Genomic DNA, 24,993 nt, shown 5'->3' on the forward strand with positions numbered 1-24,993 from the left:
ATTTTTAAGAAACAGCATGCACAAATCTCAGTCAGGAATTAGTGTGAGACCAGACCGAGAGGGAATGTTTCCCAGGCCCAGATGCCATACTGGGAAGAAGGAACGAGTGTATTAGTGCCTCGGGCAATGTTAAAAAAAAAAAAAAACTCAGGACCGTCGACAAGCAATGGGTCCCTTGAGTGTCTGCGGTGATCACTAATGGCTCCGGGACAAGTTATCACTGAGTCGCATTGACATTTTGACCACTTAATAGCTGGGATTGCTGTAAAAGTCAATTAGGGCAGGGATACATGTGGAGCTGAGACGGAGCGTGCCATCTATCACCGGGGTGACAGCCCACTCACACGCCGCACAAACATACGTGCGGTAAACCCTCCCCCTCGCCCAAGTTCCGTTCAATCACTCTTTAAATGACTCTCCAGATGGCGTGTAACGGTGTGCACGGCAGTAGAATGCAGAGACTGTGGCTAGGAGCCGGCCCGCCGGTTCACGCGGGGCCTATTGACCCCCGTCGCCGCAGAGTCTACCTTGGGATAACCCTTCATTCATAGGGAGTCCATACATAGCAGCGTTAGCTTAGCAACCACAATCATCATGCACGGGCCCGGCTTCGTGCAGGGAACAGAATTAATGAGACCAAACTAATCAATGGCAGCGCTCTGTTCAACAACAATGAATGCTGGAAGCATTTTAATGGCGGTGCACATTTGAGCGTGGCAGAGAAATGCGCACAGGGCCCGGCACGAGCCGTTTAAAAAAAAAAAAAAAATCCTCACCTCGGATGGCGATCGATAATTCTTTGTGAACGGAGCGGGGCTGCAGCCGGCAGACCTCACCGGCAATTAAAAAAAGCAGACAATACATTATGTGAGGAGGTGAAAGTTTTGCTGACGGAGAAAAGAAAACAAAAAGGGAAAATTGAAGCAGCGGTATCAGGGGATGGATGGGGGGGAGAAGGGGGTCGGGTTGGAAGTGGCAAAATAATTCCTACTATAAGTATTCATCCATGTTAACCAAGCATCTTGCAAGTAGTGGGACTCTTCAACTTGACTGCTGCCAATCACAAAGCGGGGATCTTAAAACACAGCCGTCGTTTATTTTCGCCTGCAAGAACGGAGTTTCCCATTTCACCAGGAGCAACAGGAAATGACGATGGAAACGATTTCAAACGGACCATCAGGAGTCAAACGGCAGTCACCAAGGCAAGGCAAACGACTGTAAACCTTTTACTTTGGTAAAATATGCAACCGATTGTTTTCGATAACGATCGGTTGCATACTTTCAGGAAAAGACCTCAGCTTGTTCGGGCGACAGTACAGGTGTTTGATTTCGAAGGGCAAGCGAGAGAGAAGAGGAGGGGAGAATCAAAGACGAGCAGGAAACGATGTTTTCCCTCCAGTGAAAGACCTCTTTTTTTTTCTCCCCTCCGTCCGCCTCGGATAATTATATTTCTTGTCGGTAGACGAGATGCAAGCATCTGTGTTCGTCGCGAATCAGTGAATTAATGGCATTGTGCACACTTAAAACGCACACACACACACACACTCAAATCTGCCCCGTGGGTCGGGCGATGTCATGTTACTGGGAGTGGGTGGGGGGGGGCGACTCCCTGCTGGAGATAAAAGAGGAAGCCTAAGGGTTTAAAGATGGACAGAAGCACAACATTCCCACTCCATCACTAGGCATTTAGAGCCACATGATAAGAAAACCCCGGGAGCAGAGGCCCCTGCCGGCCCCCGTTGGCTCCCGCCGGCCCCCGGACCCAAGATTTACACTCCAGATGGGTGGACATAGGGTCCGCAGGGGGCAGGAAAAAAAAACAACATTCTTTAACAGACTGGCAGTCTAACCAAATAAAAATAAAAAATAAAATAAACTCTGTGCTTATCCAAACAAAGTTACATCTTTGGGAATGTTTATGGTAAAAAAAGGAGCCCCCCTCACCCCCACCATCGCCACCCCACCCCCGTTTCCCCAGGAATACGCAAGTTCCGGTGCTCTTTGAAGGTTTTCCCTTCAATTTCTCGGCTGCGAATTGAGAAACACCCCTGAACCGAAAGGGTCAAAGGTCACCGGACCCCCTGCTGAGCCACCTGGCCTCAAGATGCGCCTCACCTGAGCCTGACCGGACCCCACCCACTGCACTTTCCCCGGCCGATGCGAACAAACACATTTCAGGACGGCGTGTTAATGGATGACGGCAGGTGCTGATTAGCGTGCGGACAAAGGGGGTGGGGGATGGAGGGTGGATGGAGGGGGCGGCCCCGGCCAAAACAAGACGGTCGCCACGAAGCCCCCGCCTGCGAAACACGAGCTCTGGGATGGGATCTTAATGAGATCTGGCCTCGGAAGGCGCCGGGCGTGTCCGCCGTCCACTCGCGATCGGCTCCTGTCAGAACACGCCGTTCCTCCGGAGGGGGAGAAACTGCAGAGTCACTGTTTTCCCTCCGGTTCTGTGAGTTCGTAGAGCGGGGTGGAGCCTTCGGGTCAACAGTCTAAGGATCCGGCGGAACTGCGAGATTCGTTCTCCGTGCTCTGAATCCGTTAAAAACGCAACGGGCGGGGGGGAAGATGACGATCACGAAATCATTAGATAGCAGATCTTCAGTTGAACTTTTCCACTTGATGGCCTCTGTACTGGCAAGTTTTCTTGTGAAAACTACAGACACAGTCGGGTCACTAACAGACCTGACCCTGAGGCAGGGCATGGGAAGACACACACACACACAAGTCTTCGGCAAAGACAACCACCGTAAATAGCAGGCAAAGAAAAACAAGAAGCAGAGACAAAGACCGCCAGTGAGTGGTCCTTCGCCAAAGCCTTGACCGCTTGACATATTTTGAGAGAGGTGAACGTAATTGTGTGTGTGTGTGTGTGCGCGTGTGTTTGTGTGTGGGTGGGGGGGTAGGCTCTGCAGCAGGGATCAGAAATTCAAAAACCCCTGGGGGAGAGGGGCACGGGGTGGATCTTCTTACCTGACGTGTCCCACATGTTCAGCTCGATCCGGTGCTTGTCAATCTCGAAGCTGGCCGTGTAGTTTTCAAACACGGTGGGCACATACGTCTGAAAATGGCCGGAAAAAGGTTTCAGTGACAAGATATACGTGCAAGGGCAAGCACGGCGGCAGTGGAGGGGAGTGTGTTGGGGGGGAGGGGGGCTGGGGGAGCTTGATGGGAAAATCATCCCTGGAGGTCCAGAGGGGTGGGGGGGGGGGGGCAATAGAGTGATGGCAAACGTATTTCACCAATAAAATGAGATAGAATAAAATAAAATACCCCGCCCTGGAAATCCCTGCGGTGGTGTTACAGAGATGAGAACAGGGCATAAAAGTTTTACGAGCGGCACTGCACACACCATCAAAAAATCAATTTAGACATTTAAAGGTCTTTCAGTGATTTTTTTTTTCTTATAAAACCATCAAGAGCGGTGTCCCCTAGCCCTCCTCGACCTGTATCTCCCACACAGGTGCATAAAACCATTTTAATGCCTCGTTCACTTGAAAAACTCTCTCATATTATACGCCCGCCGCAAGTTTGGACCTTTGGTCCTCGACCTACCTCCGGATAGCAGTCCTTGGCGAAGACGTGCAGCAGCGCCGTCTTTCCACACTGCGTGTCCCCCACCACCACGATCTTGCAGCGGCTGCCTAGGCTGTCCATGGCTCGGCGGTCGGCGGTGCGTTCAGGACCCGCGGCCGGGCTGCGTCCAGCATCCGACGCAGTGGAATCGGGGAAAGAGAGGGGAAAAAAAAGGAAAGACAGCTGGAAAGAGAGAGCGAGGTAGAGGGTTCCCGCACCGTCCCGCACCGTCGTCCCCCCCCCACCCCCGGTGCGCTCTGTTCTCTCTCCCGCAGAGAGGAGACCCAGCAGGACACGCACCGACCGACCGACTGCTCCCGGAGCCGGCGCGCGTACCGCCTGCCTCCAGTGCGCCCGGGTCCTGGCCGCGGCTGGCCACGCCCCCCACTGCTGACCACGCCCCCAAATATTGGCCACGCCCCCTCCGACGCCGCTCGGTAACGCGCCGCCCGGCCGGAAGTATCACAGCACCCGCGTGCGTTTCACCGGCTTGTTTTTGGAATTCACACGCACGACCGGGAACGCGCATGTGACGGGTGCTTTGCAACCGCAGGGATCGAGGAATAAAAGCGGCCTCTCTGTCAGATTATTATCAAAAAGGCCATAAATGGATGTATAATTTAATTTATGAATTGCAATGACCGGGCAAAATGTTAGCGAGCAGGCTGGCCCCTCATCAATTTTATTTTATTGCATAATTAGAGCCTTTAGATTTACGGCCGTCATTAAATTTCATTATTGTCCTTCATTTTATTCTTTGTTTTTTATTGGCTTGTGACAGTGGCCATTCGCCCCTGGTTTGGTTCTGCGCGGCTTGAGCAACCTGTCGCACTATCAGGGAACTCAAAACCCACTGCTGACACGCTACAACCCACTTTACCCCAGCAGTTAAGTTTTTTGTTCGTTTTGGGTAGTGCTGGTCACTTTAAATAATGCTCCGTAAATACCGTTGGAAAATAGAAAAAGATAGTTTTCTTTCTTTTCAAGATCTGTCAGTAGTAGAAACCGGAAGTACTGTAAACATAAAGTGTATTGACTTGTCTGCAAAACGTCTTAATAAAGACGCAGAATAAAAAACACAGGCCCTAATTAAAACAAAGAACTTCATGATCTAGTTAAAAGCGCGTTAGTGAAAGGTGAGAGTGTTTGTTTACCTCGGGTTTCGAAGTGCCAAAGCTGTGAATGAATGAAGGACAGCCGTGTTGCGTGCAGGTTTCCACACTCTCACGACGGACCGACAGCGCCCTCGTCTTGTCTAAAGTAGTATTGAAGAGGTCTTGCCGAAAGTGCATTTCACAAATTCGAAGGGTAGTCCTGATTTGGTTGATGCTTTAAAAGTTGACAATGGTTATCTTGTTTTAAATAACATATAAAGTATCTGTAAAACTTGGAAAGTATATATCTGGGATTATTATTTTCATCCACCCATCTTTCTTCTTATACTGATTATCCTGCACTCAGGCGGTGAACACCCTGGACTGGTCGTTGGTCAATCGCAGGGCCACATACAAAGACAGACAACAATTCACTCTCATTCACGCAAATAAATTACGTTAAAGTTATCCACATTTGTGGAAACAAATTGCATAAAAGTTCCTAAAAGAAACCACGACTTTGCACAGAGATATAGAGTTCCAGCAAAATATTCGACGAGCAAATTATATCTGCATCAACGTCCCAATAATTGCATGAAAAATCTAATGAACTGAATAAAACAAAATGAAATAATGGGGGGAGATCGTGCGTAATAGTTATACCAACCTGCATCCGTGTCGGTTTGAATGAAGCAATTCTATTCAAAGTTACTGTTTAGCTGTTAAACAGGCATTTCCGGTATCCGCTCCCCTGCACCTGCCGGAAGGTGGGCGGAGCAATGCACATCTTCCATTTAGACGTCATCAGCCACGCCAACCTCCACTTAAAAAATTATTGAAAAAAACATTACCTTTTCCTTTTTTTCTGTCTACTCTAGTTTTTGCCTCTGGGTTATACCAGTGACGGACAAAGCCCTCTAGCGTCCCCTTGTGGTGGAGCGTTGTAACGACCAGGACAGGAAGAATGACAAGTTAAAATTAAGCGAATAAACTCAATTTTTCCAAGTACTTTATTTTTATGTCATTATATGTTGTATGCACTTGTTCAAGAACTGTAGCAGTCTGGATGAAAAAAAGAAAGAAACAAATGACATCTGTTTTGCCCTCCAGAAGGCAGGGATTTACATTCTACTCTGTTCTCTTCTATTACAGGTATTGTGATGAATCACAGGGCTCCTGATCGGTTGCCATGTAAAATTCTGTCTAGTACAGCGTAACTGTATCTTTGACTTCTGCAAAGTATCATGATTTCACGGTGAGTCACTGCAATTCCTGCAACCTCATCATCGATGTCGTTGATCGCACGAGGTGGCTCAGCTAAAGTTTGCTGATGGTCATTTTCCATTCAACTCATTTCAAGTTTCTGGGCCTTTCTCTTTGTCTCATTCTCTGTCTCTTGTCTCTTTCACATATTTAGAAAAGTTAATGCAGGCAAATTAACAAAAATGGAAAATCACCTGAAAGAAGCAAAGCATATATATATATATATATATATATATATATATATATACATATTAGCATGAAATGCCTGGAATGAAAAAACAATTAATGTAAAAATAAGCAAGAAATAAGTACAAAATTGACAGAATTTGGCTTCAAAAGTGCAATAAAAGCTGTCATCAGAATGAAGAGTGACGAATCCCTTTGTGTTTACGAGATACCTCAGGTATTTGTGAGGGATTTATTCATTTGTTCAATGAAAATGATTCATCTGCTCCGTCCCTCCATCACTAATGTGTTCGTCTCCGTCCTTGTTGCATCGCTGTAGAACCCGAGGTCCTCTGAGGCTCTGGCTCTGAAGTGGCATCCCACCAGCATTCAGTTCAACACAGGAGACTGGACCAGACCCAGGTTGGCATGGCGACTCGTTGAAAACAGCAAGGCACCGACCAGGTTCCTGAGGCGTCCCGTGCTCTTTATCATCAACCCTGTCAGCGTGTGGATGGGCGACACGGAGAGTCATCAACTCTGCCTCTTATCCTCTATTGATGTCGACACCGTTCCAAGGTGCAAACACGTTGCCCTATTTTTACAAGACCATTGAAAAAAATTCAACCAAATGTGTCTTCCTGCACTGCGGGGCGAACAGATCCTGTTTAATGAGCCCAAGAGGGACGGCGGGAAAGATCTCAGGCACTAATGAGGAAGCAAATTAGACAAATAATCAAACTTTGCCAACATTTGAAATCTATTAAACTGACGGTCCGAGAATGGAAAATAATAAAAGCATTTGCTACATGTTGTTATATAATAATGATAAATATATTAATAGATCACTTTCCATTAAAGTGCTGTACAAGTGAGAAGCATTAAGAGCGGGATGCACATAAACAATGACACACATTCAATTCAAAACATGTAGGAGGTTCATTTGAGACCCTGAATTGCCCGAACGTAGAATTAGATTGAATGGTTGCATGTCTCTATCTGACATGTGAATGAGGGAGTGAACGGTTGTATGTCTCTACATGTGGCTCTGTGATCGACAGGCGAGCGGTCCAGGGTGAACGCCAGCTCTCGCCCAATAACAGCTGGGATAAAGAGGCTTCGGCATCCCGAAATAAGTGGCATAGATAGTGAATGAATTAATGAATGAATCAACACATTCATTTTTTTAATTCCATCTCTCTTGAAATGAGTGACTCAAGGGCTTAGACCCATCCAATGAACCTACCCCATGTTTTTGGATTGTACGAGGAAGCTGGTGAGCCCGCAGGAAACCGTAGGATCAAGCCGCGGCAAAACTGCTAACCATCATACCGCCATGCTGCCAAGAAAAAAAAAACAGAACAGGCCTGTTTGATGTCAGGATGCAGACTGTTCCACTATGTGTGTGCACGAAAAAAGAGAAAACACTCTCGCCATCACACCTTGTAGGGACCTTGAGGACAAGACCCTAGGGAGCAAAGTGTACGTAGACACGTATGGCTTCTCCAAGTTAGATAGAGCGAAGGGTGCGATGATGTTGACTATTTTATAGGTGAAGCAACACCTTAGAGTCCCCAGTGGAGAGAGGCATACTGTTTTCAAGCTACAAAAAAGGCAGAACCACATGATGGATTTAGTTAGTGGCTCAGGCATATAAAAGGAGAACCTCAGTCTGTCCAATCAGGGCCATTCATACAGCTCCAGATCCCCTCCATCCCTCCAGATCGTTCATTGTAATAAGTCACAGTCACCGAAAGTGAAAGGGCCCATATTTCTCTCAGTTACCGAGGCGGTTCATATTTTATCCCCCTCCATTGGCTGAAAATCCCTGTGTGTTTGCAGTTCAGTCACGCATGCGCACCTACACACACACCCTCAGAGACATCGTCCAGACTCCCTGCAGACTCCAGTCAATTTGCCGGCAAAGTGGTGACACGGTACTTTTTTATCCGGGCCAAATTGCTCAACGGAGCAACATTATGCATTCGGTAACCTACTTAGACAGCAGAGGTTGTCTCCCCCAAACAGCAGCGGGTTTCCGTGGCCCTCCATCTCCCTCCTGCGCTCCTCCACTGACCACAGGCTCTCCCTGCGACAGAAGCATTTTCAAGGCCTGTTTAGGCCCCTGCCTCGCTCAACCAGAGAGCTTTCTCATCACGCCTCCCCTCCTTTTCCTTTCACTCCAAGGCCAAAAGTGCTGGCCTGGCCAGCATGCACCCACAGCACCAAGGTGTGTATTCAGAGCGGTCGGCGTGGTCGGACGGGGAGGAAAAGTACCATCGGCCTTGTAATATTTGCCCGTGTCAAAGCGTCAGATCAATAGCGCTTGCATCCCACACCATTAAGCCCCTGCGGGATATCGATCATGCCGCTGCTGACGTCGGCCTCCAAAGTGCCAGGAGGCGCTTTGTAGCCACAAGGTGTCTCTGCACTTCTCGTGGCTGCATTTGTGAGCACAGGGTTAGAAAACTTGAAATGTCATTCCTTTTCAGGATGAGATCTTTGAGCGTGGGATATCTCCCAGCATGTTTGTTTCGCTTTCTCAAGCTGGAATTATTCAGAGGACAGCCATCTGTTTGACTTCGCTTCCCAGCTATCAGCGTTTTAATGAAAACTTCATCCCCGGCCCCGACGTGGCCCAGTTCCCTCCTCTGGAGCCCAGTGGCACATTGCAGAGTTTATCGTCCAATCAGAAGCTGGCCAGCAAACCCTGGCTTGTCCTCGCAAAGATATAAAATAAAAAAAAAACAATGAGTCCGCAAGTTCCTTCACAGACACTCTTCCCCCCGCTGCACCTTTACACACCCGGGAATGAACACTGATATTAGGTGGATTGATATTTCATGCATTGATCATACAAACGACTCATAAATAAAGGATTGTAAAAATTGACATTAACTAGAAAATTATGACTGCCCAAAAGATGTCTTTGGTAGCCATTTTTGTTTGCTGATATTGACCATCTATAATTGAGATATTTTTTACGTGGCATGATTTAAACAGTAACCAATGAAGGCCACCTCTGTCATTAAGCATTCATCTTATGTTCACAACTGTTGCCAAATACCCTGCCTCCTTCCCAATATCACCAGTAATCCCATCATCCCCTCAAGTCTTAACTTTTATCATATTCTTTCTTAATAATTGGCCAATATAGAAGAAGCAACAAGTTCCCAGATCTCTGAAGGCCTGTCAGTCCCTGCTGTTGTTATGGACGACTGGTCTCTATGACAGCTGCATTCGCCAGGCGCCCCTTAATCCAGCTGTCAAACCAAACAGAACATATTGACTCAGCTACCCCTCCATTTGAAAGCACCTGGAAATGAAAATGCTGTGTTCCGTGCATAATGGAAATGCTCGGCACGGCGAGGCAGCGCTGGCAGCAAGTTTCAGGCATCGGTTTCCATCTTTTAAAACAGTCAAGATACTTCTTCTGTGCTCTTCTCGCTAACACCCCCCCCCCCCCCCCCCGAGCAGCTCAGAACCTTAGAAAGAACCTCGTTCGTGACTGACATTTACTGAACGGGTCCGAATATAATCCAGGAGGAGCTCCCTGCAGGACATTTTATCGGTGGCAACGATAGACGATTTCACTGGATGGAATACAAGCTGGCCAACTGGGCTCTTTCTGTGTGGAGTTCTCAATGTTCTCCTGCCTGGGTTCTCTCCAGGTTCTCCGTCTTCCTCCCACAATCCAAAAACCGTCAGCAGGTCCAGTGAAGACTTTACATTGCCTGTAGGTGTAAATGAGAGTGAATGGTTGCGTCGTCCTGTAAATGCCCTGTGAAACCCTGCCTCTTGCCCCTGTGTCCGCTGGGATCGGCTCCAGACAGCCCTGTGCACAATTTAAACTGTATAAGCAGAGAATGAATAACTAAGATCTGTCAACTGCTTGGAGGAAACACTGAAATAATTCTTCAACAGGTGTGGTTTATTGTCAGGTGGGGGTTCATCCTGTGGATTGATAGCTGTGGGCGCCTTTTTCTGTTTCCGTGGGAGCAACAGAATTTACAGCTTGTGTTGGCTGAATGGTTGGTTGAAGCCAATACCATCTGGATCTATGGCTGATGTAACGGATTTATAAGTTCCAATATTGATTGAAAACTGGAGAGGGGGGTCTTCGCGTCCGCTCTCCCAGGGGCCGCCTCACAGAGGGATTAACTTCAAATGGCACTGGGAAAAAGCAGTGCTTTTTCTCAAAACGAAAGAAATTACTGTTGCCGGATGTGACAGTGCTACACATCTAGTTTCTTCTTAGCATTTCCCCTGTTATTTAGCAATCAAGAGTTGACATGCAAGAGGCAGGGTATCTACTTCACTTATGTCTGGAAACTGCAATAACCATTGAGCAGATGTTTAGATAAAATTTGTAAAATTCTGAGACTAAAAGATGGCAGTAGGATGCTGCACAAGTCAGCACCAGAACCCTCATGTCAAATAAGTTCACCGAGCTGTATGTTCTACTCTTTCTCCCGCTCCTGGGTTCTCCGTTTTTTTTCTTCCCACAGGCCAAAAACAGTCAGAGGTTTATCTAAAATTGTCCATATTTATGAACAAGAGTGACTCGTTGGATGTCTCTACATGCTGTTTTGTGATCCACAGGTGACCCATCCAGGTTAAACCCAGCTTCTGCACGCGCGTGGGTGTTGGGAGCATTGGAGACGATCCCATTGTCAGTCGGGTTGGCTGACGCAGGAATTAGTGTAACAGCTGAAAAGTGAATGTATGGGACCAAATCAGAAAAGCTGACTTGAAGAGGAGTGGTGCTAAGGTGGGCTTTAACGGTATTAAATAACCAGAACAATCGGAATCGGAATTAGAATCGGAAACATTTGTTGATCCCGGAGGAAATTGAGTATCAATCACTGGCACGGCAGAACCGGGGCGCAGTAGCAGTGCGACGAGTGCTCGGAAAAAAATCCCCTAATCGCCTTAATGAAGGGCCCATTCAACTCAAGGGGACCCTTTTCCCTCTCGGGCCCCAGCAAGGCTGCACCGTCTGCACTGTCCATTGTTAGGCTGCTGGTCAGGAGCCAGCTGGGCCATTACGGACCTTTTATCATCCGCTCAATATCATCAAAACGTTCAAATGATGCTCGGCAAATAAAATCGTATACATTAAAAATACATTTAAAAAACTCTCAAGGGCAAGTTTGTCCAATTACATTTTTTTAAATTCATTTTTAAAAAGCCATTTATATTTTTACCATAAGCACAGTTACTTAGATATAGAGTACCAGCCGTATGTCCAGTTTATCACTATGACAATGGTGATGATGTTGATTATTAATAATCACAATCACAATAATGATAATAACTGGATAGTATTAGTAGTTCGGGTCCAATTCTGGTTCTTCCAGTAATGTAATGTATTTGAGTCTGTAAGTCCTTAATGCTGTATACGGTTTGATCTTCCTGTTTCCCGCCAGCGTGTTAATTAAATGGAGTATCTTCAATCGATTGATTGATTGAATTTTTTTGTCTTTTTTTTTTTTTTTTTTTTTTTTGCATTTATAGGACCCGGTAAGGTAATTTCTGCAAATCACTCCGTCCGCTTGTTCCTATATAGGTTCATCTTTACAGCCCTACCCAAAAGAGGAAAAAAAAAGGAGTCGTCCAATCACGGGAAGGAATCCGTGCGTTTCGTCAGCTCTCCGTGTTTTCCAGGCGGCCCCCGGTCACCTCCCACTCACTCTTGACTGTCTGAGCACGGCGTTGACAGCCACCCATCAGCCCACTCTGCCGGGGTGTGTGTGCATGCAGGGCCACTGAACAAGAAGCTCCGACTCTCTCTCTTCTTTTTTTTTTTGCAAATCACCCGCAGCTGCACGGCAAGCCCGCCCGCCCTCCAGGACGCACAAGAAGTCGACCCCTACCCACCCCCCCTAAAAAAAAAATCCTCCTCCAGAAAAAGAAGAAAAAAAAGGCCATTTTCATCTTAGTCTCGCCACCCGACGCTCCCCTGCACCATGTCTGGAGAGGACGCACCTGCCCAGCAGCAGAACGCCGTGGACCAGAACCAGAAGCAAGAGACCAAACCCGCCGAGGAGCCCAAGACCGAGACGGAGTCCCCGCCTGCGGCGGCGGCGGAGGCGGAGGCGGCGGCTACACCCGCGGCCACCGCCGAGAAGGTCCCCGAGGAGGAGGCGTTCACGTACCGCGCACTGGTGCTCACCGGCTACGGCGGCTATGATAAAGTCAAGCTGCAGGTGAAGAAAGGCAAGCCCGTCCTCAAGCCCGGGGAGGTCCAGGTGCGGGTCAAGGCGTGCGGGCTCAACTTCGCCGACCTGATGGCCCGGCAGGGGCTGTACGACCGGCTGCCGTCCCCGCCGGTCACCCCGGGAATGGAGTGCTCCGGGGTGGTGGAGGCCGTCGGGGAGGAGGTGACGGACAGAAAAGTAAGCGCGAAACACTTTTTTCTTTATTTTCATTTCAATCCAAATAGTGTCTCGAGGTGTGATCGGCTTTCCGTGCGTGGGGTGGGTGGAGGAGGAGAGGATGGTTGGGTGGCGGGGGAGGGGGAGTGCGTTTCTGGACCAGAGCGGTGCTGAATATGGGCGTGTCAGGCTGCCTGGGGATGGAGCGCCGCCGAGGGCGACGCTGCGTGGAAAAAAAAGGTGTGTTATCACCCTTATTCGACACCCACGGCCGGACAATGACCGACACGCAGGTCTGCGCTTTTTCATGTTGCATTTGATGTTCATTCATACATGGAGCGCACGGGGGGATGAGGACGCACATGTTTCCTCGAAAGTGCGAAGAAAACCCTCAGTGCAAACGCTTTTATCAATGAAAATATAGAAATGTATCAATATTTGTGCACAATGAAGGCGGTGGCAGGTGTCCCACCCTTTCCACGCCTTTCCTCTTGCGCTCCCCTTTGCGCAACTTCGTCGCGAGTGACAGTGAAATAAAATAAATATATACATTGATAACGTGAGTGCACGAATGTGCTCAAACCGCTTGTGATTCCCAAATCTTCATGAACACGTTTAATAAGTGCGATGATCAGCCTATGCGCGGACACACCGCGGGGGCTCCGACGTGCGCCAAGGCGCGGAGCGTCGAGTCAAGCTAGCTGAAGACACCCCGTGACTAGACCGGAAGCCGGACTTCATTCCTTTCACAATCATTGCGCCGATTATTAGTTGCTGATTTTTTTTTTCTTCACCAAGTTGAAAACAATTTGGAGAAGAATAGATTCCACCAAACCCCATGTGGTCATTATGAGTTAATATTGTGAGGAGTGGGGAGGGGGATCCTCCCGAAATGCCGCCCACTCACAATAGACGTGGTAGGGAAAGGCCTGTGAGCTGAGTCACGGTCCGCCCTGAACTGTAACTCTGCAGGCCCCGAATCAAACATGGCTGTTTCCGAGACAAACCGCCAGACAAGGTTCGGTTTCATTAATAAAGACCACCTTTTTTTTCCGACCAAGATTTCATTTATAGATGCGGTTTTATTTTGAAGGCTTCCTGCGGATGCGGTCTCCTCAATGTGGCTAGCTTGACACCGGTGGCCGCGATGGGAGTCACCGATGCCTTTTGTTACCGGGAGCGGTGGCGCGTCAGAGGCACCATGCGGAAAGGGCGAGGTGCGGCGCGGCAGACGGCGTGGTGTGACAAATGGGATCATTCGTCCTCTTTGTCGACGGATAACGAATCGCCCCCATTGTTTTCAGGAGGAACAAAAATGTTTACAGGCATCACCATTCTCGGTCCAGGAGCCAGAAGTGCAGTATGAGGGATGGGATCAATTGAATTGTGTGTGCGGTTTATAAATGTTATTTTTTTTCTTTATATGTTTCATTTTCTACGTGAATGTTAAATAGAAATGAGCACTTTAGGGGGGTGGGGAGATGCGGGGGATGGGGTGGGGTTGGGGGGGGGGTAATGAATGACCCTCAGTCCCAGACACCCAGTCTGAGTCTAGTGCCAGTGGGGTTTTTTTTTCTGCCCCATGGCTCAGCATCCGGCCTCTGGTGCCATCCCATCATGAGCACGAGTCCGAACAGTCTGGATACCCATTTCTGCACAGCACATGGACAAAACATTTTGTTCTGGGTTTCAAAAAAAACCCCAACATGCATTCAGATTCTTGGCAGCAACTTTTTGGCCGCACATATGAAGTCAATGTGCGAGAACTTAAAACTGCAATTCCCAAAGTGGCCACTTGAGGCTTCAACCAAAACGAGATAATCCGTGTAGACCCGTTAATAAATGCCCTCATTCTTGCATAGGAAACACAAAGGATTAAATGATCGACTTTGTTTATCTACCGTATTAGTAACACTTTATTACCCGCCTGTCGATTAAAATGGATTGGAAATGAAGGGAGTCGTCTCTAAGTGTCATTTAGAAAGATTTGCATAAAATGCAGATTCGGTAAAATTGATCGATTCAAAAACGGGAGTCCACGGGAGGCATTAGCTCGGTCCCGGTCAAATGCATTTCTGCCACTTTGAGATATGCAGGGCGTTAAATGGCATCGCCCCCTGTTGGTTCATCTGTGACTCCAAAGGAGGGAAGCGGCCCGTCAGAACGTTCACGGAAACAGGCATGATGTAATAAAAAAATTTTTAATCAATACAGGCTTGTGAAATCCTGAAAGGTTAATTACCCTCATGCCATTCAAATAACACCGCGCTTTATATGATTTGCCCAGTTGGTCAAGTCGCATACATCTGCTTATTCCCTTTTCACTCCAACCTTTACCAACCTTTAAAACCAACAATTAGCAACGGTTTATTATTTTCTTTGAAAACCAAACCGTCCATAAAACGCTTTCCATCATTGTAAATGTGGAGAGATATCTACTTTGCTTTCATTGTCAAGCAAGACTCCCAGTTATTCAGCTTTTGTGATTGACATACTAATCCTTTTAAACTTCATGTTTCGGGTCTTAGTTTGCATTTTTTGCCAGAGCGAGGGTGTGATTAGTAATCATTCATGACCACGTCTGCCAAAATGATGACAAATGAAGGACAGTGTGATCTCTCACACTCCCCCTTGAGAGCCTGTTGTGATGTCAGCACGGACGCACTAAATGGTTCAGTATTTACCGTGCTCGGGGTTCAGCCCCGCCTCCCACCTCCTGGAAGGTGCTCAGGACGGTGACCAAACATCCACGTCTGACAAGTTGGACAATCGCAATATGTTGACCGAGCAGGATGAGTCACCTGTATTCCTGTCTGCATGGCATCACCACGGCAACACCTTGTCGAGCAATTAAAGCGCAAAGCTGAAATGCTACACATCAGTTGGCGATGACTCACCGTGCTTCTTGTAAGAGACCCCTGTTTTCTCACACGGGCTACTCGGTGTCGCGGTGGCCGCGCGAAACCGCCGGGAGAGGCCCTGCGTATCAGCCAGTGGTCAGTTCACGCGACCGGAGAGTCTGTGCAAACAGGGATATGACGGCAATCGGTCAGTCGGCCGCAGCCAGACACCAAAGAGGACCGCAACCTTTGTGACTCTAAAATACTTTATAGTCTGTTTCCACATTGTCAGTAATGCAGATTGGATTTAAAGGTCACACACCCTGCACAGACATTTGCACACACAGCTTGTCATGGAGGCCTCACACTCCCACAGCCCCCTCCTGCCCTTAGCTTACAGAATTAAAAGCCAATCTTCCTAATGGATGGAGATCTGCGATGTTTTTGGCAGCTTGGGAGAGCGATTGTGCTGACAATGATTGCACAGAATATTTTGGAGGCTCTTCAGTCATTGCTGCTTTTGTGTGTCTCCTCTTTCCCTTGTGTGCGTGCAGACACACACACACACACACACACATACTCAGACAGCAAATGGTATGTCTGACAGATCGCCTCACATCCACATTCACTATATTCTATTAGATTACAGTTTCCCAGAGAGGGGTGTGTGGGTTGTCTCTCGGGGATGAACGTTACAGGTTGCCCTTCTAGTCCGCAGTTCCTGCTGTCATCACTTCCTGCAACCTGTAAAAATCATTAAAAAAATTGCCACAGGAGTTCAGACCGAGGGAGGAGATGATAAAGATAAATGTGAAGGTTTGTTGAGTGTGAATAGACATTTGTCTCCTTGCACTTGAATCTTGGCAAAGTTGGGAGCCGTATGTTGTCCACAGTCTGCGCCTGATTTCCAAAGCCGTTCCTCAGAGGACATTTTAGAACCTCGGTGTTCTTCTTTTAAAGTATTGCGGCATCCTTTTCGAATGCATCTTGGCTGGCAAGGGCTCTGCAGACAGCAACGAAACAGTTTACTTCCCTTTTAAACGTAGCATTTGTTTGCTGGAAACGGTCGTGAAAGCATACTGTAAAGGTAGCGTGACAGAAAGGGCTAACTTAGAGCAAAGCTACTACTAATACTCACTAAAACTCCCTACAAGTTCTACAGGGCGATGAAAATATACATTTTGAATTTCAAGTTTGAGCTGCGGTTCATAAATTGCACAGGAGGGTTTTTTTAATGGCCCCAAGCAACCTGAAGAAACAAGATCTGGGATTTCCGGTGGAGTAGCATCCATGAAATTCAAATCTGCTGCGTGACGGCGGGCTCATGCCAAGAAACATATTTGCAGTTTTCAAGCATCAGGCCATCAGCAATGACGGCGGGAAAAGAGATAGAAAAATATTCGACAATAATAGTCAAATTTTTTTTGGTGGGGGGGCAGTTGAGACATTCAGAAGTTGGAAGGATAAACAGTTGTCTGGAAAAGGGAGGCATTGGTGGGTTACACTCTGTAGCCGTGGCGCTAAACTGAGCTTATTGCTCAATGTTAAATGTGCATACAAAGAGGGATGGAGCGTTTTGTCCCTCCATGTGATTTCATTTTCATGATTTTGTGCATTCTTGGTGAGATTACCGCAGCCAAACGTAGCAAATTTGGCAATACAACTGGAAGCCGTGGGGGAGGAGTGTTGCATGGTACGCTCAAACGTTAGCAGTGACAGGAAGAAGAAGAAGACAACCTTGTATCGGTGTAACCAGGGAGTAAAGCTCTCTGTCCACATGCCTCTTTTTTTGGGTGTTTTCCATTCTTAGAATGTACATTATTATGAGATCCTGCAACCTCACCGTGCTTGTTACTTTCTGAACCAGAACGCAGAACATGGATCTTGGAAGTAAAGTGAACTCTGCACTGCCCTCTAGCTGATGTGTTGCTCGGGACGCATGTGACCAGTGACATTTGACAACGTCAGAGACAGACGTAGCTGTTTATGGACGGAGTGTAAGCACAAATGAGCCTTGACACGGCTGTTAGCTTAAACCCAAATTAAATCCCCAATCCTAACTCCACATCCTAGCACCACCACTTCTGTCCATGTCTGACTTGTCCCCGACAAAGCCAGTTTTTGGAACTCTGAGCTGTCTCGGAGGGAGCCATGCATGTGCATGCCAGCACACACACACACAAACACACACACACACACACACACACACAGGCACAGAATGAGAAGACCTTTCAAAGAAAGAAGATGAAAAGTAACTTTCACTTCAGACTTTTTGTTTTTCTTCCAGTGTGTCAAAGTAGGATATGGAAAGAAGCTGCACTCGCTCTTTCCTTGCCTCCTTATCTCCTGCTTCATTTTCTTCGCTTCTAATTCTGAGTGTTGGCCAACGGACACAGATGTTCTTATATGCAAATATTATCCCTCGCTCGCCGTCTCCTCTCCTTTCATTCAGAACCGCAAAAACCAAGGTGTGTTTTGATTGAGGAAAACGAATCGGGGTGAAGTCATCTTGCTCTCACCCGAAGTCACCCCAAGAGGGGTAAGCATGGGGGAGGTGGGTTGGGGAGAGAGGGATATCACAAATCACGTTGAAACTCCTGTGACGCCAGAATCAGCACATTTTTTTTCTCTGGACTTGCTTTTTTCCATTTTCGTGCTCTCCCTGGGTGAAGTTTGGTGGGATCTGACCCACATGTTCTCAATTACCCCTGGCTCATATTGTCATTCTGGTATTTCCTACATCCCTCCCTTTATCTAGATCTCCCTCTTCTTAGTGAACTCTTGACTTTTCCTCATACTGTCAGCGAATCCCCCTTTCCCCACGCTACGTTCACTGTCTGTGGCCCCACTCTCCTCTTTGCCAATTTGTCCATCCTTTTCGCCTGTCCTGCTTTTCGTTTTCACCCGCTCGCAGAATTTCGCTGCCTTTTTTTTTCCAAGCGGCAGCTGAACCGCATTAGCTGCTGATAAGTTTACAAAGTCCAAACGTAGCTTTCCACCTCCGCTGTGTTTTTCTGCACCATATTCTATGCTTTTGGTGCACAGCAGCGGCCTCTGCTGGTCAGGCAAATAAATACCCTGATTTGATGCAAAACTCATTTAACTTGAACTAAACTTTGAAAAGTTGAGGTAAGGGTTTTTGTCCTTCCGAGCTATTAACAGTTGTGTCGGTGTTGAAATTCAGTTGCTAACGGCTAGCGGTCCACACTAGGAGCAGCGGTTAGCACTCTTGCCTCACAGCAAGAAGGTTCCTGGTTTGACTCCTGCAGCAGTCTCTATGTGGAGAGTCTGCAGGTTCGGTTTCTCTCCAGGTTCCCCGTCTTCTCCCACAGTCTGAAAACAATCAGAAGGTCCATTGAAAAATCTGAATTGTCTGTAGGAGCGAATTAGAGCGTGAATGGTTGGATATCTCTGTATGTGGCCCTTTGACTGACAGGTGACCACTCCGGGTTAAACCCCGCCTCTCTTCGCCTGGGATTGGTCAGCGTTACAGTAAATGATCCTTGGAGCAAGATAAGCGGAAAAGATAATTGAGGAATGACTAATATACCACTCAATGCGCCTCATCCATTCGGAAGTGCAGATTTTACCCTTGTATTTAAATTTTCCATTGATTATTATGGCATCCCACTTGCAATTGGGGGAGTTTAAGTGGATCTTATAACCTCGTCTGAGTCCTCAGTTCAGTTCGATGTTTGACAGTTTTTTGCAGAAAAGCAAACCAACAGCCAAGAACAACTAAAAAATCAAACTCTCCCAAAGTCTAAAACTGTCCTTATGTCTCAAGAATTCTTAAAAACTGAATTTCAGTCTTTTTTTTTTTTTTTTACTCCCACATTCATAACAGTACTTCTGGAAGTTGCGAAGCATTAAGTTTCCATTTGTCTCTTCTTATCTATCACCTTGAAAGTAAGCAGATTTGAGTTTCTTGTCTGGTCAGCTGAAGTGACACAGCGCAGGAGCAGACACTCAGAGCTCCGACGAGGAATAATGGCTCTTTCATGCGGCGATCTGCATAATCGGAGGACGCGCTCAAGCGCAAAAAAAAAAAAAAAAAACAACAAAAGACAGCACGTTGGCTCTCGGAAGACCTCGCGGCCTGTTGAAAGGGCGTGGCCGGCCCTGCAGTTACATCATGCAAACCAGGTTGAAGCTGTGAAGGAACACCTACGCCAACACCGGGGAGATATCGGATTTCCATTTAATCACATTCACAGGAGCCGTCCGGCTGCGCCTGCGTTACATCCAACCTTCATCTCCCTTATTTTTCTGCCTCAGTCTGAATCAAAAATCCAGTTCACCCCTCTTGTTTTCTTTTTTTTTTCTCCTTCCTTCATCATTTTTCGCTGAGATCATCAAAGCTCCAACATACAAAGCAGCTGACTTGGAGGCCTGCATACCCTCAAATTGAATCACCATCTGATTAAGTCCATTCATATACAGTTAACTGGATGTGTCTTTGTTCCGAGCTGCCGGATCCCCACGACCCCAGCTGTGACACGGCAAGGGAGAGAGATGTGTGTGTGTTTGTGTGTGCTCATGAAGATGTTGTAACACGATGTCAAACGTGTCACAGGGTCATTCCGTTTGCTAGGCTTCTGAGCATTCGCACCCAGAGTCTGTGTGACTGACAGAGACTCAGGTTTTAATTTGTGGGTGACAAAACAATGGCCCTGCATGCGTGTGAAAGGGACGTGTGAGTCATGTCCATATGTGTGTGTGTGTGTGTGTGTGTGTGTGTGTGAGTTTCCTGCGATGCCTCGAATGCCGCCATCTATTAATTTGTCCCAATTAAATAAGCAAGGCTGACGAATTTGACGACAACCCGAGAGTTTATTTCTTTAGGGAGGGGCGGGGGAAAGAAAAGGGGAGGATGAGAATTGGTTTGAGTAACAAAGGACAGGAAAGGAGAAGTTGCCTGCAGTGGAAAAAGCGAAAGTATATTTTGAACAACCAATTGGGTCAGACAGAAAGATGCGGCTACAAGAAAAAAGAGGAAGAGAGGCAGGAGGGGTGTGTGTGTGTGTGTGTGTGTGTGTGTGTGTGTGGGTTGTCTCTCTAATTGGACAGGATAGACAGCAAGGCGCATGGCTCCCTCTGGACCATTAGAGGGGCCCGGGGTACAGAGGGTTTGTTCCCAGGAGGAGAGCGCTTGTCTTCTGCTCAGCCATGGGGAGGAATCTGGCAGGCCTTTCTGATGAGTGGAGGGAGGCCAGGGGAGAAGATGGGCCCCATTGTCCTGCGACACTGATGAGGAAGATGGGACAGTGGATAAGAAGAAGAAGACGACAAAAACAAAAAAGGAAGCGGCGGACAAGTTCTAGATGGGATGAGACGGCCGAGGATTAAGGCTCGAGGATGAAAGAGCATCAGGACCCCGAGACACAGACAGGATGAGGCAAGGGACTCCAGAAGGGGAAGGAAGGTGTTCTGTAGTTGTGAGAGGAAAAGGATTCAGGAAGTGAAAGAGAAAGAAGGGAAGAGAAAAAGTGAGGATCATGGAAACGGTGAGGGGATGCCGCCATTTTTAGAGGGGTGAAAGGGCGGACAGGAAACAGGAAGTTATAAGACTGCAGCTGTCTCTGTTTCCTGTGTCCCTCGAGTGGACTGTCCTTATTTGGGGTGATCGTGGTGAAGCTGTGGTGAGAGGGGCGGGGTTGGCATCATGAACTAGAAGATCCTGCTGCGATGTCGACAGTTAAATCAGATGGAAGTGAGGCCAGGGTGCCGCAAACACGACTTCCTGCGGCGACGAAGCCAGTCGATCTAAGGCAGGGGGTCGATCGGTGCCCAGCCGGGGTTCCATTTCCGTGCACGCGCAACATCACGCAAAAATTGAATTAAAATTATTTCGGATACCCCGGAAATTGAAATTTTCAATCCCAAATCACAAATGTAGACACACCTGAAGCTGACACTGCTGAAGCAGGAAGTTTGTGTGACATGGAATATGATTGGACATCCATCCCTGGTGTTTAACTCATGACAAAGAATCTACACCCATGAATCCTGACATCACCCTGTTCCTCAAGTCAACGCAAGACACCAACAAGGCTGTACCTCAGGGGTGGGCAAAGTTTTCGGCTCAGGGGCCACATTGACTTTTTCAAATTTAACAAATGGGCCGGGCCAGCACAAGATACAATACTTATAAAAAAAAAAAAATTAAAAAAAAATTGCTAACAGTACATATGGATTCGTCTGACATTTGCCTAGCATTTGCTTTGAAAATAAAACCGGCTTGATTTTGAAACCTCTGACGTTTGCTTGCATTTCATGCTGAAAGCGTTTTTTTCCCTTGTAGCTTCACCTCCAGGTCATTCATGTATCAGTATGTCCACAGTAAAAGCTTAATCACAAAGCCATTCAGCTGTGTCATTCAGCTCAGGGAAACTATCAAGCGTTCTGAAGTAGCTCCAAAAAGAAAATAATCTCCTGTTCGAGCTGCCATATTCATCAACCCAATCATTCACATCAAGTATGAATTCTGTACCAATCCTCTGCGGGCCGGATTAAAAAGACCAACGGGCCGGATGTGGCCCGCGGGCCGTAGCTTGCCCATCCTTGCTGTACCTGATTAGTATATATCAGGTAATAAATCTTATATTCCACTTTACCATCTTTATGTTTTTTTCTCTTCCAGGTCGGTGACAAGGTGATAGTGCTGAACCGCTTCGGCCTCTGGCAGGAGGTTGCCGTGGCACCCGCGTGCCACACCTTCCTCATCCCCGAGGGCATGAGCTTCGAGGAGGCGGCGGCCCTGCCAGTCAACTACATCACCGCCTACATGATGCTGTTTGACTTCGGCAACCTGAGACCCAACCAGAGCGTCCTGATCCACGCTGCCGCAGGTATGAGACCGGCGGGGTAAGCAACGGGGGAGGCATTTTGGTTTTCAAACGATGTTTGAACTCATCCGACACACGTGTAATTTATCTCACTTGCTGATGGGAGAGTTTATGAAAATGTCAATATTCGGTTAAAAAATAGCTATAGTTGGCGAAATCGGTCTTTTCTTCATCTTTTTTGCCTGCTGATACACTCCTTGGGCAAAGCGTAGACATCCAAAAGAGGACCTAAAGCATCGTTAGTTTTCCAAAAACATGACTCCAGGGTAAAAAAATTCAAAAGCAGACCCGAACAGGTCCAGCTTTGTGTTGCGTCAGTCCGGCGTCAAACTCAGCGGTGAACCTCCGAGGTCAAGATAATGGTCCCCCTGCATGGGCGCAGAACATTATGGATTACTGAGTGAAAGGAAACTCCCCTGAATGTTTACAGAACCAGACGCCTTCCTTCTCAGCACCTCCTGTTTAATCGTCCCTTGTCTATGTGACTAACGGCGGCAGGAAAAAGGCCCAGATCGGGGGTTACGTAAGACGTGGCTCGCTCGTCCCATGACCTCTCTAATCCCGCAGCACCTGCCACCTGGAGGCCAGAGTTCAGAGTGTGCAAGTGGGAGAGCAGATTGGGTTCGAGGGAGTGAAGGCACCTGTTTCGGGGTGTATCGCTAGCAGGCTGAGAAACTCCATTTTCATGTATTTACACCAACCGGCCAGCTGGAGAGAATGAGAGCGCCTCCTTAGCCAAGAGAAACTCCTCTGTACTGTTTTCTCTTCCTCTCTCAATCATCCACTTCTCACTTTCCTATTAGTCCCACTCTTTGTAAGTGTGTGGGAGGGGGGGGGGGGATAAGAACAGGATTTGGGACAGAGTGCGTGGGTGGCTGAAAGGAAAGAGTCCATGATGAACCTTGAGTCAGTTTTTCGCAGGAAAAAAAATCTAGCCGGAGGAGCCGGCCGGCCAGCCCAGGTGCATGTGTCTCCTGGAAGTAATCGGAGATGGGGATGGATTTTTGAATTTGTGGCGAAGCTGCGTTCCCCCCCTGGAGGTGAAAAACATCCAAACAAGCGCATAGTTCTTGTCTGCTGAGGAATCCTGAATGTTTTTGTGCAGGGGTCTTATCATGCCTCCCGTCCCTGTGGAACGCATGTTTGCTGAGGTCCCTCTGTGCACGTTACAGGAACAATGCGGTGAAATTGTGGCGTGAGACCGTTTTCACCGAGGAGACGTCTCCGGATTCCCCCCGCCGTCCAGCTGCTCAGATGGTGGCTTTTGTAAAAAGCGCTCTGTTGACGCGAGGGCAAAAATATTTGTCGGTTCCGCCGGACTCCTGTCATTTTTTCTGCGTCTCTGCTGCAACGTAGAGCTCAGCATCCAGCACGCGCACGGAAGCAAGGGCTTTTGAGAGAGATGTTACTGTACTGCGCCTTGTGAAGTCTCATTCCGGAAACTGTCAAAAAAAAACATCTATGATCAGATCATTCTCTGATCAGAGAGATCCAAGGTGTCTGCAAACGGCACCCTGTTATCAGAACGGCTCACTTTTGAATCCAAAGTAATCCAGTTTTTCTATTTGTCAGCAACCGGCCTTTACCGGTGAGACACTCGAAAAGCGCTGGATTTCTCTGCTAATGAAATGCTTTAGATGTGAAAGGTCATGGAAATAATACTCTACAAGTATGCAATGAATACCTTCATCTCTTTGATGTAGCTCTTCATCTGATTTTAAGTGAATTTATGTTTACCTCTTAATGCGATTTTAAGCCGCCCTTCATCTGCCAGTACTTTAAGAGAATATAAATACAAATGATATTTGGAATCTCGAGAAGATAAGTACTCTCTGGACATTCCAAGAAAGAGATAGAATTAAAAAAAATAAAATGTATCTGTATCTTTTAGGTATAAGCAGAACCCCCCTTGGATAAGATCCAGATTTCATGGTTTATAACCGCCCTAACCGAGGCTTAGTGCTAGACAAGGATCAATGTGAACACCATTTTTCCAGTATTCACGAGCCAACATCCATCCCGATACAGCTACGTAGCGTATTTTGTAATAACGTTTTAGCGCCCTGCAGCACTCCATGTTCTGGTTAAAGTGAGAAGTTGAATGTATTTACACCCGCCTGTCTCGCGAGACATATGAAGTCGACGGCTAGCGTTCCAGACATGCTGATCAGGTTACCGGAAAACAGGGGTTTTCGACAGATCAACTCGTTCTGGTTTAAGTCAGCGACACAGGCATAGATTGTATCCTTCGCCATCGACCACAAAGAGGGGCAAGGTAAATATAGTTTCGACCCGTGGGATTTTTACCGGAAGGCCACTAACCGGCAGCTTGACGTAACGGCGACCCCAGGACTCGATATTTGACTAGGAGAATTTCCTACGCGATCACAAAGTGTATTCATCATAGATGTGCTCCAGTGAACCCTCCGGTGGTGGAAAGGAGGGCGAAGGGCTCGTCCTCGCTCGGCGCGTCTCACGGTTGACCTGGTTATAAGGATGTAATGCACCAACATTCCCTCTTTTTATAATGCTTCATAATATTATCAGCAAATAGCAGGTATTAAACTTTATGCTATGTGCAAAGAAACCTTTATTGTGTTAACACCTGTTTTAATGTCTTATCGCTTTATCCCTTATCTTTAAGCGCACGGGGAAAAAAGCCAGATAGATATCAGCAGCTGCTCGTGATAGGCATCCACATGTAGTTCAAACGGAAGAAATAAAACTACAATACAAAATATGGCCACCTTAACAATAACCTTTAGCTTCCTGTGAAAAAAAAAAACCAAAACATTAAATTGAAACAAAGTTTTCCTCAAAAGCTCAG

General features: G+C 47.3%; 2 protein-coding genes across 2 annotated transcripts in view; one reads left to right on the forward strand and one right to left on the reverse strand.

Annotated features, from left to right (window-relative positions):
- Nucleotides 1-3,913, reverse strand: part of rnd2 (Rho family GTPase 2) — a 29,643-nt gene extending 25,730 nt beyond the window's left edge. Inside the window, exons 1-2 of the mRNA XM_086176132.1 lie at nt 3,559-3,913; nt 2,977-3,064 (exon numbers count right to left, since the gene is read on the reverse strand). Of these exons, the coding sequence (XP_086032258.1) occupies nt 2,977-3,064; nt 3,559-3,660 (190 nt within the window). The 5' untranslated portion in view covers nt 3,661-3,913. The remainder of the gene's footprint in view (nt 1-2,976; nt 3,065-3,558) is intronic.
- Nucleotides 3,914-11,824: 7,911 nt separating this feature from the next.
- vat1 (vesicle amine transport 1) overlaps nt 11,825-24,993 on the forward strand; it is a 33,015-nt gene continuing 19,846 nt past the window's right edge. The window contains exons 1-2 of the mRNA XM_086176131.1: nt 11,825-12,499; nt 21,962-22,169. Of these exons, the coding sequence (XP_086032257.1) occupies nt 12,071-12,499; nt 21,962-22,169 (637 nt within the window). The 5' untranslated portion in view covers nt 11,825-12,070. The remainder of the gene's footprint in view (nt 12,500-21,961; nt 22,170-24,993) is intronic.

The sequence above is a fragment of the Fistularia commersonii genome, chromosome 28, assembly GCF_037954325.1.
Source record: "Fistularia commersonii isolate RoL2024-O1a breed Wild chromosome 28, RoL_Fcom_v1.0, whole genome shotgun sequence".
In the NCBI taxonomy this organism is placed as follows: domain Eukaryota; kingdom Metazoa; phylum Chordata; class Actinopteri; order Syngnathiformes; family Fistulariidae; genus Fistularia; species Fistularia commersonii.